The sequence below is a fragment of the Aethina tumida genome, chromosome 1 (assembly GCF_024364675.1).
Source record: "Aethina tumida isolate Nest 87 chromosome 1, icAetTumi1.1, whole genome shotgun sequence".
Lineage (NCBI taxonomy): Eukaryota > Metazoa > Arthropoda > Insecta > Coleoptera > Nitidulidae > Aethina > Aethina tumida.
The window spans coordinates 2,023,025-2,039,577 of record NC_065435.1 but is presented as its reverse complement, the minus strand read 5'-3'; the positions used below and the strand labels follow the sequence as shown (position 1 = coordinate 2,039,577).

The following is a 16,553-nucleotide window of genomic DNA, read 5'->3' as shown; positions in this document are numbered from 1 at the left end:
TTAATAATACGAGAAACGATTGACTTATTTGGCTGTCAACTATTAACCATCTCTTCTTGATTCTCTCGGTCTTAGTAATGCAGAGAGCAATAAAAGGCCATAAAGTAAAAATTTGCTATAACTTTGTCCACTACTGTAAGTAGAAGTATATAAATTAAATAAATAAAAGGCCACAATGTAAAAAGTTGCTATAATTTTGTCCACTACTGTGAGTAGAAGTATGCAAATTAAATAATTGTGAATCTTATTTAAAATGTTTAATTAATTTATTTAATTGCTAAATTTTATAAATAAATTGATTGTTGATTTTAACGGAAATTGTTAACAAACAATACATACTCTACAGTATGTAAGTAAATTATTTTTAATTAATTAATATTTATTATTATTATTAAATTAAAATACTGTATATAATATTACATGCATCTTGGTACTTTTTCGGATCCATAATTTGATTTATTGACTGAATAGCATAAATTTTAAAAATTGAAATTCAAATACATTCCCAGCCATATAGCGCCCTCTATTGACTAAATAATACACTAACATAAGTCAGGAGTTCAAAATCCTAGGATGCCCCGTATTAGTTACCCGCCCGTCGTACAGAGGTCACCGTTATAGTAAACTGCAATTTACCACGCCTACCATATTGTATGGTTGTAAACTAAAATAAAATGAATCATTTTCACAGAATTTACTAAGCACACCCAGAGACGATAATGCAATGAGACAATATTAATAACATTCAGTTTTGCATTATAATTTTTTATTAACGAACCGACCGTCGCGAACGCTGCAGATTGTTTAGTTGTATGTGACGCGTTAGAGTGACCGCACCTATTACAGTTCTGTGGTTTTGTGTGGTATAAAAGGTGTATTATCGTAATGACGAAAAAATAAATATCAATAAAGGAATTATAAGGTGAGTTTTATCAGTTTATCTTATATACACAAGTATAACTGATAAGTTACCGTTTATTGCCGTGTACCGCCGAAAAATAGCATCAATGTAAACAGTGTAATAACCGATCGACAAATCCAATTTAAATAGCACGATTGTTTGCGATCGGTGCAACTGTACGATTTCATGTACACAAACTGGATCAACAAAAAACACACGCGTTGCACATATTTAAATATTAAATGCGTTAAAAAGAGTTAGGTTTGGAACACCTGTCATACATTAAATTGATTTTAGTACGAGTAGTGGTTGCTTCAGACTTGTGTAATATTCTAATTTTAACCTTTCAACAGTGGCCAAGCTGAAAATTCGTCTTTTAAAGATTTCAAGACAAATACGTTATCTTCTAACATTCACATTGAATTGGCCGTTTCAATGATGTCATTGTAGTTTGTGTATTTTGATGACATTTATTCCATGAAGTCATGTTTATTTTAAGCTTTATTAAGGTTTATTATAACCAAATGGTGGTATTATCTTCTAAGCAACGCTCCTTCGTATTCGTGGTAAATTAAACTAAGCACCACCCCACAAATGTGACTTAAATAATCTTTAATTAAATATACGGTGACTCATCGTAGGCAGCCAGGTTCAATAGTGATCTCATGTAGGTAGAAGAATCGTTGTTAATTACACATCAACATCGTTTCTCCCATTTCTTCAATAAGTTTCGGACACGACCTATATCGGTCGAAACGAAAACAAACACGTAATGTAATATTGAGCTGCAAATAATTAGCGGCCAATTAAGAGCACCAACCAAGATCGGAACAATGAGGCCTTTAATTTGGTGAATTCGTGAGATTAGTCGGCCGTTGAAAATGACGTCATTTTAAATTCCTGACTATTGGGACAGTCATGTCATTTTTACAGTTCGAATCGAAATTCTGCAAGGGACAAAAAACTGAACGGTTCACTTCCTGCAGATCCGACAGGATGTGCACTGTTCTGTTTCCATTAACACGAAAAACTTGGGGTTCTTGACGCACTGAGTTTTTGTGGTTTTCACAAGGTTTGGAGGTGTTTGAGGTAAACTCTAGTATATCTTTATTCGGTCAAAATGTTGCGGTTGTCGTCGTAAAGCTGAAGAACAAGTTTTCGTATCACCTAATGATTATAAATAGACTTCCTGAAAGATACCTGTGTCCTAAATGCGATTTCACATGTTTTAGTTTACTATAATCGTTCTTCACACATGATATGCTCCTGATATTTGTAGACAATTTTTTCTTAAAACAAAAAAGCTCAGATTATTTAAGTAATGTCAAATACATTAATATAATTCGTTTTTCTACAAGAATATTGATTTCTTTGCAATTTCAATATGAAACATTTACTATTAAACAGTTTTGAACAATTGTATAACTCGAAAATTTGAGCCACATCTTTCTAATCTCTATTTTTCTCTGATTAGAAATTTTTTGGATCTAATTGGGTGTGCACTATCTTGTTTCCATCAACATAGAGATTTTTGAGGTAACCTGATGCTTTTTGTTGAGTTTCAGACAAATGTTAAGTATATATCGAATGCTTGATTCCCATAAAGCTGAAGAACAAGTTTTCGTATCACCTAATGGTTAAAAATAGACTTCCTGAAAGATACCTATGTCCTAAATCCGATTTCACACGTTTTAGTTTACTAAAATCGTTCCTTACACATGATATGCCGCTGACATTTGCAGAACGACGATAAAGCTTTGATAAATTTATGTAACGGTTTTATTATAGTAAATTATTTTATTGCAACAACGTATACGTTTATAGAATCTTCCGTATCTCGGTGTGACACAGTAATTCTATATTTGTCGTGGATTCACGTTTTTGGATTATTCATATTTGATTTAGTCATGTATGGTTTTGCAGTTCCTGTCTGGTGTTGTTTCAAGTACATTTTTAATTTAGATAAACTTGATTATTCAACATCTGATGTGTCAGTAACTACAATTCTTCTAAAAAAAGAAAAATTTAATCAAATGTCAAGGGGATATTTTTATCTGGAATCAAAATTGTCAATTTATTTACGTTACATTGATAAAACTTTGATAAGTAGTGTGTTTGTAAGCAATAATAATTTGTTTTATTATTTTAATGAGATGTTAAATTTGAATATTTATAATATGTTGTTGCTTTAAATTTTCTATATCGGCAGATGACATAATACCTAAAATATTTGCATTATTATATTCATAACTATTTAATAGTTATAGTAAAATATTTAAGTACTTTTAAAAAGTTTAGTAATAGACCATTGAACTATTGAACTATTTTTTATGGTCAACTTCTTCAGTCAAACTTAAATAACATTAGATATAACTTTGATGACATTTTTTAATTTTTGCTTCCTTATTTTCTGAACTAAGAAATAATTATTTCATTAAAAAATTTCAAAAAGCTCGCATAAATTAAAAAACATTCAAGTCACATCTTTCTAATCTTTCTATAAATCAAAATTTATATATTTATTTACAATATGACCAATTTTCTTCAAAAAATTTTTTTTTTTTAAATTTCAGTGAGAAACTTCAATATTAAACTATTAAACCTCGAAAATTTGTTGATTTGTAATTTCTAATGTAATTTTAATTTTTGTCTCCTCATTTCTGAACTAAAAATGTTAAAGAAGGGCAATTTTTTCATTGTTTCGTTGTCTTCAACTCAAAAATTTTACAAAATGACCAATTTTTTTATTCAAATTTAAAAAAACGTTCATAATTTTCTTCAAAAAATTTATTTTTTTGAAATTTCAGCGAGAAAATTTCAGTATTAAATAATTATAAACCTCGAAAATTTGATGATTTGAAATTTTTAATATAATTTTAATTTTTGTCTCCTCATTTCTGAATTAAAAAATGTTAAAAGAAGGGCAATTTTTTCATTCAAACTTTCACTATTCAACAAAATAATTTTACGAATAATTTTTTGTTTTATAAACTATTATTTCATAATTATGGTTAAGTCAGTTATATGCTTTTGGATCCAGGCAATAACTAAAAATAAATTTGCTGCAAAACATCTTACAAACATGTGTTTTCTCACGCATATTTTTTTTTTATTTTGCAACACAAGATTTAAAATAAACTTTATATATCTAATAATAATTTTTTACATTAATCTTAATATGTCTCATAAATATACAGTAATTTCCTGTGTTCTGTGGTCTTATTTGATAAATCTATTGGTTTTGATAACACATATTAAAAAATAATAAAACACAAGTTAGAAAATAAATGAATACCACAATTTTTTACATTAGTAATAGTGATATCTTAATATGTCTCATAAAAATGCACTAATTTCCTGTATATTTAGTATTCTGCGGTTTTATTTGATAAACTTATTATTCTTAAAACCACCGGCATTGATAACATATTAAAAAATAATAAAACTCATAAATAGTGTACTAAACCACACAATAAAACACAGTTGAAATGTGTTCAACACAAACCAGGGTAAGTCTGGTTTGAATCCTGTTTGTGTGCAAAAATTGTTGATGCCACATTCCGTAAAAAATATTTTGTCCAAGAATAACTTGGCAGAGAGATCGTTCGGTTTGCTTGGCGTGTACCTTCGACGAATCGAAATCTGAACGAAATGTGTTCGTGCCGATCCAACCCCCGGTTTCTCCCTTACCGATGACTCACCGGGTAAATTTGGGGTTTCACGGGGATTTTGCCTGGCCGTATTGTTAATAATCTGCGCCACCTTTCACGTACCACCATCTGTTAATGTTGGTGTAATTTAAGAGCCTTGCCACACTCGTAAATTGAGATTGTAACGTGGGCACGAATTTATGAATGAGTCGTACGTCTATGCTAATTAATTTTGTCGGTTCAATTAATTTCCAATATAGCAGTAATGTGTAACCAGGATTAGGTTGCATTATAAAGCAATTACGTTTTGTATTGCTGCGGGATTATTTGTTTAATTAAGTTAAATGCGTCGGGAAATGTAAAACGTCTGGTTTTATGAATTCATTGATTTGGTGGCCGGACACAAACGTATAAATTTTAAAATTGCACGTTTTATATTTTATTGATCCGGTGCGTAAATAAATTTTACCATTGCGACCTACTTAACTAGAGCCCAGGACCCTCTAAATGAAACATGGCGAATGACATGGTGGAATTGGGGAACGTCATGAAAAAAATAAAACGGACTCCGGGCACTCAAAGTGATCAACTTTTTTTATTCAAACTTAAAAAAAAGTTCATTTTGCTTAAGTAATATTATTGATTAGATTGGACATTATTGGTTTCTTTCAAGAAAATTTATTTCTTTAATTTAAAAACATTGTACTAAATTTTTCTTTTATTTTTTTATAATTTAAGATTTTTGTTCCTCTGTCTTCTGAACTAAAAATGTTAAAATGTGAGCAATGTTTCCATTCAAACTTAGAGAGTTCAAGAACATTGATTTCTTTACAATTTCAATATGAAACTTTTAGTATTCAACAGTTTTGAACGATTGTAAAACTCGAAAATTTGATTCACATATTTCTAATTTTTATTTTTCTATAATTATAAATTTTTCCTCCTATGTTTTCTAAAATAAAAATGTTAAAATGTGAGCAATTTTATTATCCAAACTTAAAAAAATTCATATTATTTAAATAATATCAAATATATTAATATCATTCGTTTTTTTCTCAAGAATATTGATTTCTTTACAATTTCTCTTTGAAACGTTTAGTATTAAACAATTTTGAACAATTGTAAAACTCGAAAATTTGAGCTACAACTTTCTTATCTGTAATTAGAAATGTTTGCTTCCCTATTTTCTAAATTAAAGATGTTAAAATAATCCACTAACCATCTTCCCACAGTCCTAATTTCATCAAGTCCCTTCCAAGTTGGCTTTAATTCCTGTTGACGATGAGATTGGATTGTTTTTTGACATTCGAATTATCCAGTTATCGATTTTCTTTCAAGGTTTTGGAACTCAGACAAATTTTTTCGTAGCTACCACTTGGCCAGATCATCTAATTTATTTAATAATACTAGAAACGATTGATTTATTTATCCTTAACCGAATTATAATTTTTCTTACAGAAGATCTTTAGTAAAGTAAGAATTAAATTCATTTCAGAGAGCAATCAAAGACCATAAAGTATAAAGTTGCTGTAGTTTTCCATTAAATAAATAAAAAAGTAGACAGTTTTTTAAAGAATAAAATTATATTGAGCAGTTCCATAATAGACACAACAATAACAGAAAAAACAATAAACATTATAGGTATTGACATCCAATTCAAGTAATACATTTCATATTTTTAATTGTTACTATAATTATGGCCATAATTTGTATATTAAGATTATTAGATTTTCTTCAAGAAAACTAATTTCCACAATGTGAAACTTTTGAAACAATTATAATCCTCGAAAATTGGAGCCACATTTGTCTAATAATTTTTTTTATTATTTTAAATTTTCTGAACTAAAAATGTTAAAATAAGAGCAAATTTGTCACATACATTCAAACTTAAAAACAGGTCATAAATAAATTTTAAAATTGCCCATTTGTACTTATTGATCCAGTGCGTAAATAAATTTTACCACTTTGACCCAGTTAACAAAAACCCTTTTAAACGAAACATGGCAACTAGAGCAGTTAAATAGAGAACCGTACTGAAAAAATAAAATAAAATAAAACGGGCGTCGGACACTTATTCAAATGTGTCATTATTCAATATAAGTCATAAATTGAGTTGAGCGGTCGAATTCTAAATATATAAACTGGCTCACTGAGATCGCGACCTTCCTTTCGAAATTCACGCCGTAATTTTATGGTGAATCCTAATTCAAGTTTAACAACTCTGTCTGACTTTTCGTTTCAAGATCGGATTCGGTCCGTGTCTGCGGAGAAATGTGCGCCGATTCAGTTATCCATCTATCGATTAAACATTAATCGTATCGATTAAACTATTTATTTAATTATTTATTTATTATTTACGGTGAGTTGTTTGTATGATTTTTGACGGGCTTTTTTTATATGTTACGTTATATGAAAAACAAGCTTGTTGATGTAACGGTTTTCGTCTGGAATTCGTTTTGGTGACCGCACTTTTGGTTTTGTTCAGGTTAATTGAAATGTTTATCAGTTTTATTAACTGTGGCTAATTGACAATAATGCTGAATGTTGGCACTGTTATGTCCGATAAAAATAAATGTAGGATAAAAAAAGGAGTGGTCTCATTAAAATTTGTTTAAATTCAACAAATTAACATTACTATTATTAATTGTTTTTATTGAAGAAAATTCGTTGAATCTTCAAAAGCAAATATTCAGTATTCAATAATTTGATCAATTATGGGTTATACAAAGTTTATAACTGTGAAGTAATGTTTATAAATATATTATATTATTTGTTTTTGTTCAAGAAAATTAAATTTAATGTAAATTAAATTAATACGTTAAATAAGTGTCATAAAATTGAGCCATATTTTTAAAAAAAAATTTCTTACTAGTAAAATTTTTTGTTTATTGTTTTCTGAAGTAAATTTTGTTTAAAAAATGATCTTTTTTTTTATAAAAAACAAAACTATTTATGTTTATTCAAAAAAATTCATTTTTTTTTTAAATTTTAAATTCAACTTTTTAATATTAGATAATTATGATTTTATAAGTTAAGTCACATTTGTGACCTTGTTCCTTACTACAACTTTAAATTTATGTTCTTTTTTGTTTTCTAAACCAAATTTTGTATAAAATTAATTAATTTTCCCAATAAAAGCTTAAATAATATTTAATATTTTATTAAAGAATATCAAATATATTGTTTATTTTTATTTAAATTGAAACTTTCAGTATCAAATAATTTGTACAATACTGATTTTCAAAGTGAAACAATATTTTCTAACTTTTTTTCTTATATTTGTTTTCTGAAATAAATTTTGTTTATAAGTAATCGATTTTTCCAATAAAAAAATAAATAATGTTCATATTTTATTCAAGAACATGAATAAATATAATTTTGAAGAATTGAGTTATATATTATAACCTTTTCCTGATTATAATTTTAAATATTTCCTTTTGTGGCTTCTAAACTTATTCAAATTCTATTCAAAAATTATCAATTTTTCATTGAAACTTGAGGATATGAAATTTCCTTATCTTAATTTTATCAAATTACATCAGTAAAAACGTGAAACTTTTAATATTGAAAAACTGAAGAATGTGATTTTGAAATTTTTGGGCCACATTCTCCTAAATAAACTAAACATTGTACAGAAATAATCAAATTCTTATTTAAATTTAAAAGAGTTTCATTCATTTTTATAAATAATATAATGTATTAATTGCTTTCATTTAAATAAATTGATTTATTTAATATATGAATGTGGAATATTTAGCTTTTTTTTATTTATTATAATTTTAGAAATTCCAAATTCATTTAACATCCCGATGGGCTCATTATTTAACATTAAAATTATAAGTTTATAATTTTAGCAATACCTTTTTAAACTAATGTAACTAAATGAAACTGTTTGTTTACAGGTGTTGACTTTGAAAATGAAGAACCCGTTTTATTTTAGTATTTTCCTGTTACTACTACAATTCGGCGACATTATAGGCAGAGAAAGTGAGTATTTCGTCATCAAAACCCAACAACAAAACTAACCGTTCGTAACTTTACAGTACCATCCCCACCATACATAATAAAACAACCCCCAACCGACGAGGTGCTGTTCCAAGTGGAATCGAACGGAGAGAACGACAAACCCTTCTACATAGAATGCGAGGCTACCGGCGAACCAGCACCCAGATACTACTGGGTGAAGAACGGTAAACCGTTCGCGTGGCAGACCTACGACGACCGTATCTCCCAACAGACCGGCCGTGGTACCCTCTCAATCTCGAAACCCTCCGACGTCGACTTGGGTCAGTACCAATGCTTCGCCGAAAATCAATACGGCGTCGCCACATCCAACTCGGTGTTCATGCGAAAGGCCGAACTGAACTCGTTCAAGTCGACACAGCCGTTGTCGTTGACGGGAGCTGAGGGCGAACCCTTCCAGCTGCAATGTTCGCCGCCGGACGGCTGGCCCAAGCCGGTCGTTCACTGGATCTACTTCTTCACGAACGGCGCCTTCAAGACCATCAACAGCTCGAGGATGACGCTGGATCCGGAGGGTAACCTGTGGTTCTCCAACTTGACCAAGGCCGATGTGACGGACGACTTCATGTACGCCTGTGCGGCCACCTCACCCACCAAATACGAGTACAAATATGGTAACAGAGTGCTTCTCAATGTAATATCCAACGGCGTGTCCGCTGCCCAGAACAAATTTGCCCCAGTGATGCAATACGTAACCAGGAAAAACGAAGTGGCGTACAGAGGCAAGAGGGCTGAACTGTTTTGTATATTTGGCGGGACGTAAGTTTATCAACAACCCATTTTATTTCATGTCACTGACGATTTGGTGTTGCAGGCCGCTACCGCAGACTGTGTGGTCGAAGAACGGGGCGCTGGTTCAAGGGTCGGATCGAATAACGCAGGGCAATTACGGGAAATCGCTAATCATTAAAGCGGTCGACTTCCAGGACGAGGGCACCTACACCTGCGAAGTCAGCAACGGTGTAGGTGAAGCCAAGTCTTACTCCATCAACCTGAAAGTTTTAGGTGAGTTCAACTCTCCGAGTGTTGCCCAGTACTGAAATACATTGATAATTTTTTGCTTTCAGCCGTGCCCTACTTCATCGTTGAACCGGAAAAGGTCAATGCGGCTGAAGACGAGACTGCAGTGTTCGAGTGTCAGGCTGCCGGTGTTCCGGAGCCCGAAATCAAATGGATCCACAACGGCAAACCGATTGCGGAGGCGCCGCCAAATCCACGCAGGAAGGTTTACAAGAACAAGATCATCATCGAGGGTTTGCAGAAGAACGATACCGGCAACTACGGTTGTAACGCCACCAATCAACTTGGATACGTCTACAAAGACGTTTACGTCAACGTTCTAGGTACGGATGACAATTAAATTGAATATGACATTTTTATTACATTTCTCTGATTTGATTCTTAAAAGTAATGGATTTCAGTCAATTACAGTCATTAAAATTTAGAAAAATGTGACTGTTTTATTATATGTCTCAGATTAACTTATTAAAATTGATTACAAATATGAATTTTAGATTAAATATGCATGTCACATCCATGGATTCATTGTAACATTATTGTTGCAGCTTTGGCGCCTGAAATAACCGAGGCACCGAAAGACACAGAAGCGGTAGACAACCAGAACATTACGATGATCTGCAAGGTGTTGGGCGCTCCGAAACCCAACGTCAAATGGATCCACAACGGCAAAGAACTGACCGGAGGCAGATACACCATATTGGAAAACGGCGATCTGTTCATTTCGAAAATACAATTCGACGACCGGGGTAACTACACATGTTACGCCGAGAACAAACTAGGTTCGACGAAAGCGAGCGCCAGATTGGACATCAAGACGCATACGTACATCACCGACGGCCCCGAAGACTACGAAGTGGAGGCGGGCACGTTGGCCACGTTCAGGTGTAACGCTGTGGCCGACGAGTCGCTCAACCTCGAGATATTGTGGCTGAAGAACAACGAGCAAATCGACTTCGAAGGGGAACCGCGGTTCGTCAAGTCCTCGGACTACTCGCTTACGATTACCAAGACTATTGAATTGGATTCTGGTACTTATACCTGTTTAGCTAAGACTGAGTTAGATGAAGCCAAAGCTCAAGCACAACTCACTGTGCAAGATGTTCCTAATCCCCCACATATGCAAGGTAATGTACTGTTGAAGTTTATTATATAGTTGATATATTTATGTCCAACTCAATTCATAAAAATGTATGTAACATTTTATAGAATAAGAATGGGTATGATTACAGGTGTGGAATGTCATGCCAAGGACGCGACAATAAGCTGGCAACCGATGGGAGACAACCGCGCCCCAATCCTCCATTACATCCTGCAGTTCAACACCAGTTTCACACCGGACTCGTGGGAAGACGCCTACGACAACGTGCCGTCAGCCGACATGACTTACAACGTTCCCATGAGTCCTTGGGCCAATTACACGTTCCGCGTAATAGCCGTCAACAAAATAGGCAAATCCCTACCTTCTTCCCATTCTGAAGTTTGCACCACACAACCAGAGGTGCCCCACAAGAATCCCGACAACGTGGTGGGCGAAGGCGACCAGCCCGACAACCTGGTGATCACCTGGACACCTATGCCCAAGATCGAGCACAACGCCCCCGGCTTCAAGTACAAGGTGTTCTGGAAGAGGGCAATTCGTGGCAAACAGTTCGAAGTGAACGAAATAACCGACTGGCAGCAGGGCAGATTCGTCATACCGAATCAGCCGTCCTATCAACAGTACCTGATCAAAGTGGTCGCCTTCAACGAAATGGGTGAGGCCGACGTGGCGCCCCAGGAGGTCGTCGGATTCTCCGGCGAAAGTGAGCCCGAACAGGCGCCGCAAAATTTCACATTGATGTCAATTCAGAGTGCCACAACGGCAATCCTCGGTTGGGAGCCGGTTCCGATCGAATCTGTCAAGGGTCAGTTTAAGGGTTACAAAATTAAAATCTGGAGCGACCAGTCTCCAGTCCCCAACGAGATTTTGGTCCAGGGCGAGGCTAAGAGAGCTTTGGTAAACACTTTAGTGCCATTCACTCAGAACTACGCCCAAGTATACGTGTACAACGGCAAGTACAATGGACCTCCCAGTGAGACTTTAAGGTTCGAGACACCGGAAGGTGTACCCGGAGAAATGGACACCCTGGAGGCCACTCCGTTGGGCAGCTCCGCCTTCATGCTAAACTGGAAGAAACCCGACAGGCCCAACGGAATCCTCACCGGCTACAACATCTACTACGCCACCGTTGACAACGCGATGGAAGTGAGCCAGCCCATCGAACGCACCCCACAAATCACTGACCCCAACAGGCTCCGTGCCAAACTGGCCGGCCTGAGTCCCGGAACCAAGTACAGGATATACATCAGCGCCACCACCAGTGCCGGCGAATCCAAGAGGTTCTTCATCGAACGAATGACCAGAGAGGCGGGCTACCAGCACCCGTCCAAACCCAGCTTCGAGTGGAACATCGTGCGCGACAGCAAGGCCGAAACGGCCAGCGTACAAGTCCACTGGCTGCCCAACGAAGACGGAAAGACCGGCTCGCACTTCTACGTCAAATACAAGAAGCAAGGCGACACCGAGTACCTGCAAACGGCGCCAGAGAAGGCCGAAGACTTCACCGTCGTGTCCGGATTGGAGACCGGCGAATTGTACGACTTCAAAGTGACGTCCGTTGACGGAGACTACAACGTGGACAGCGACCCTAAAACGGTGAGCACGTACGACGTGGACGGGCCCATAATAAGGCCGAAGGAGAACGTAGCCACGGCCGGTTGGTTTATCGGCATGATGTTGGCTATCGCCTTCCTGTTGCTCATACTGATCATCGCCTGCATTGTGAAGAGAAACAGGGGCGGCAAGTACGCTGTCCACGAAAGGGAGCAGGCGAACGGTAGACACGACTATCCCGACGAAGGAGGCTTCCACGAGTACTCGCAACCGTAAGTCAATTGATTCGTTTGAGTCGCTTTAGTTTTGACGTTGGTGTTTTGCAGATTGGACAATAAGTCGCACGGCAGGGCCTCCATGAGCAGCGAACCAAAAATCGGACCTGAGAGTGATACAGACTCCATGGCTGAATATGGTGATGGAGATACAGGTAAGCCGTTACTTTCACCTGGGTTTTGTTATGACAATTTACTTTTTATTTTATTTTGATAACTGAATTTTATTTTTATTTCATTTTTTATTTTTAATTTATTCCTTTAGAGGGTATGAATGAAGACGGTTCATTTATTGGCCAATATGGCCGCAAACGCGGACAAGGGGAGACCACATCACAAGGGTTCACAACACTAGTTTAATGTGTAAGACTGGAAATTATTTTATAATGTATGACTAACAGTGTGATGCATTGAACTACTAACATTAATTATGGAGACACCCAGTCCAAATCTAACGGTTATTTTTGATTTTCTAACATTTATTTTATATCTTCTGGTGACTTTTGGTGAAAACTCATAGATTTAGGCTGGAATGTCTCATACATAAAAGGGTATTCTATTCCAAAACACTCAACCACCAAAAAGTTAACACAAAAATACATGTTCATCCTAGGTTTCACATAGAAAACCCCTTTTATTACATAACAAGTGTGATAGAATAGATAGAAACTGCGAGTACAAATTAGCGTTGTTTGCTGTGATGGTAGCATTGGCATAAAACGGAACGTACAAAACACACACGGACGTTTACTAACGAGCTTGTCCATTTTTTGTCTGCAGGTAGATTTACCGAAGATGGTTCCTTCATTGGCCAATATGTTCCAAGTAACATGAAACAACTAGGCACAAGTGGAACGTCCGGGGCAGCTAACAATGCAATGGCCACCTACGTTTAGTAAAATTATCCGAAGAGTTATTTCGCTAATATGCGCCCGTCGCATCGGTTACGCGCAACAAAGTATGTGCAAGTGTGACGGTGCTTCAGGAAAAATCAAATGGAATAAGCTTTCAGTGTTGTGCATTTCTTTACCGGTACATTACATTTGTGTTTCGTGGAAACAGTTCTTCTCAAAGATGTGTTCTATTATTAGTACTATTATTATTATTTTTTTTTGTTTAGAATGTTATTCTTCATAAATTCGTCCAATTTTATTTTTAAATAGGTTCTAATGTTTAAAAATCAAAATAAATTTAATGTATAGTAATATATTATGTTTTCCATTACAGTTTAAAAATGATTGAGATACCGTTTTTTAAATTGTAATGGCATTTGTTAAGTGTTAAATATTTTTTCTCTTCAATCTTTATTGTACTATAGATGATTATAGTATATTTAAAAATGTTTAAAAATTATGTTCTACTCTAATAGATATTTAACTAAGGCATATACTACTATGCTTCGATACGAATTGATCTTAAATCTCAAAATTCTCTCTATAGATATTAGGGATTAAATAACTAATCTCCCATAGGAAATCGTTTGTTATATTTTTTATATACATTATTTTTTTTTTTATTCTTGACACTGCCTAATAATTTATAATGTATATCAGTTAAGGCTCCCAATTGTCTCAGAAGTTGTTGCTACCAATACTATTTATTTTTATATGATTATTAATTATTATTTTTAATGGTTCGACATGATTGTGTCTACATCACATCTTTTACTCATTAAATCATGACAATACAATTTTAAAATTTAGCCAATACGTGGTAACAACAACTCGCAAACGATCTGTGAACAGCGTTTTATAAATATAGGTTTAGTAGGAGGCGTTTTTCAATTAGTGTTTTTTTCTCTCAAGTGATCGGACTGAATTATATAAGATGCGTCGACTGTTTTATTTAATCAGTCTGTATCGATTACAATAATCTCGTATATAGTTTTTGTTATTTGTAATATATAATTTGTATGTATAGGATTTGACTTATCATCATCATCTAAGAAGGAGAGTAGTCCTTTATTCTTACATAAAAATATAATTGACTTGATCTGTATACAACCAGTGAAAAAATATATTTTTGAATATAGGACATTTTTAATGGAAGGGTACTGATATTTGGCAAATTTGGCAATTGCGTGTTATTTTGGGGATTAAGCTTTCTGTAAAACAGGATAGAGGTGCTAGTAATGTGGTAATTACTTTGTTGCATGTTTGCTTGTTATGTTAAAAGTAACAGCTTTGGATAAAAAATAAACCTGGTTTAAATTTACGAATGAAATCGAGCACATTCCAAATTTAAACTCACATTTATTTTATACGAGTACTAATTTTCGGTGAGAAAGTGTTTTACTTACTATTTTGGCTTTTGTGTAAAATATATGAAATGTTTTGTCAGTCACAGCACTTTATATATGTATAAGTATATATGCATATCTATTTATATTGGCAGAAATATTGCACTACTCTTTGTTGGTTAATACTAGGAGTTTTTTTGTAAGATGGAAATTACCAAAGTACAGATACATTAAAACTGCAATTTTATATGATGTAGACCGATTTTTTTTTACAGGAAGCTGTGTTATTTATTTAAGGATTTAAATTATTTATTACAGTAACTATAGTGACTATGTTCAATATTCTGGTTGTTAAGTTTTGATGTATATGTGCATAACATAAATATGTGCTTCTAGTTATTCACATATTATATCATATTAACTATTACTAAGTAACTCTGGCAGTTTTCGTATGTAAACATTTTACAAATTATTTACAAAAAATGTATGTATAAGCTTGTCGTGTTATTTTCTATGAATCATCTTTTGGCGAAATATTTCGAAATTAAAAAAGCATTACTACTTATATATTTTTTTACTAACAAATTTACTTTGTTACTTTTGTATTACTGTATTGTATATGCCTTTCTCCTGCTACGTTATAGATTTTTTTATACAAAAAACTGGTTTAAAAAGTAAATATTGTCATAATTTTTGCACTTAAATAAAAATTTGATGAAATATTTTTGTTTTAATAACTGCATGCGCCAATTAATTGTTGTTGTTTCAATTGAAACAAAATTAATCCTCAAAATATATGCTTTTCAATATTAACAGTTATTAACCAAACTAATCTTAAAAATTCCCAATTAAACTGTATTAAATAGTATTAGTATTAATATTCTGACAACAATCAGAAAATTAAATTCAGTTTAATTAATTCCTGAATCCAATTAGATTCAATCCAATTAGAGCGATGAAAAAATAATATTTTTTATATTGTTTTTTCAATAATAAGAAAATTGTAAAAACATAAATTCAATAATAAGAGTTAGTTCAATTTAGCCCAATAAATCGGTTAATTGTAAGTCCAATTAATCTCATCAGCTCAATTAAACCACTTAATCTAATTAGAATTAAACTATTAGTTCAATAAATTTGTCCAATAAATCAATTAAGTCCAATTAATTGGATTAACCTAATCAATTAATCTAATTTTAAAAACGTTAAGTTCAATTAATATGGTTACATGATCTATATCTAATAAATTTAATAAGTTCAATTAATTCAACTAATCAAATTATTCCAATTAATCTCATGAGTTCAATAAAACCATTGAATCTAATTAAATTAGTTCAATTAGCATAATAATATAGCCAACAATCATCAAATTGTGATCACATAAATTCAATTAATCAACTTTTTTTGATAAATTATATTATATCAACTAATCTAATTAGTTTCAACTACAGCTAATTCAACTAAGCAAAATGATCCAATTAATCTCTGATATATTAAATTAAATGTAACAATGATAAATCAATTAATTCTCAAGTCAATTTAATCGAATTAGTCCAATAAGTTCAATTAATCTGAATGGCTCAATTCACCCTATTCGTCCAATTAATCTCAGTTATAATTACAAAGTTAATAATGCAATTAATCCTATTAGTCCAATAAATTCTATTTATTTCTTATTCTCAAAATATATAATTAAATATTTTTAGTCAATTAAAATAATTAATTTAAAGAATTAACTTCTCATATTTATTTGTTCATAATAATGAGAATAATGTTACTTGTACTTACAATA

General features: G+C 33.1%; 1 protein-coding gene across 4 annotated transcripts; it reads left to right on the top strand.

Moving 5' to 3' along the window:
- The first annotated feature begins 682 nt into the window (after positions 1 to 682).
- On the top strand, positions 683 to 15,481 carry LOC109601317 (neuroglian). 4 transcript variants are annotated; one of them, XM_049961604.1, is made up of 10 exons: positions 684 to 922; positions 8,454 to 8,538; positions 8,595 to 9,333; positions 9,389 to 9,579; positions 9,642 to 9,917; positions 10,140 to 10,718; positions 10,824 to 12,519; positions 12,574 to 12,677; positions 12,788 to 12,885; positions 13,303 to 15,481. In XM_049961604.1, the coding sequence occupies exons 2-9, from the start codon at positions 8,469 to 8,471 to the stop codon at positions 12,880 to 12,882; spliced, it is 3,750 nt and encodes a 1,249-aa protein (XP_049817561.1). In that variant the 5' UTR covers positions 684 to 922; positions 8,454 to 8,468; the 3' UTR covers positions 12,883 to 12,885; positions 13,303 to 15,481. The 4 variants fall into 4 exon arrangements, with proteins under 4 accessions (XP_049817552.1, XP_049817561.1, XP_049817558.1 ...); XM_049961595.1 differs by lacking the exon at positions 12,788 to 12,885 and having other exon boundaries at positions 683 to 922; XM_049961601.1 differs by lacking the exons at positions 684 to 922; positions 12,788 to 12,885 and adding an exon at positions 1,876 to 1,990.
- Positions 15,482 to 16,553: the final 1,072 nt, after the last annotated feature.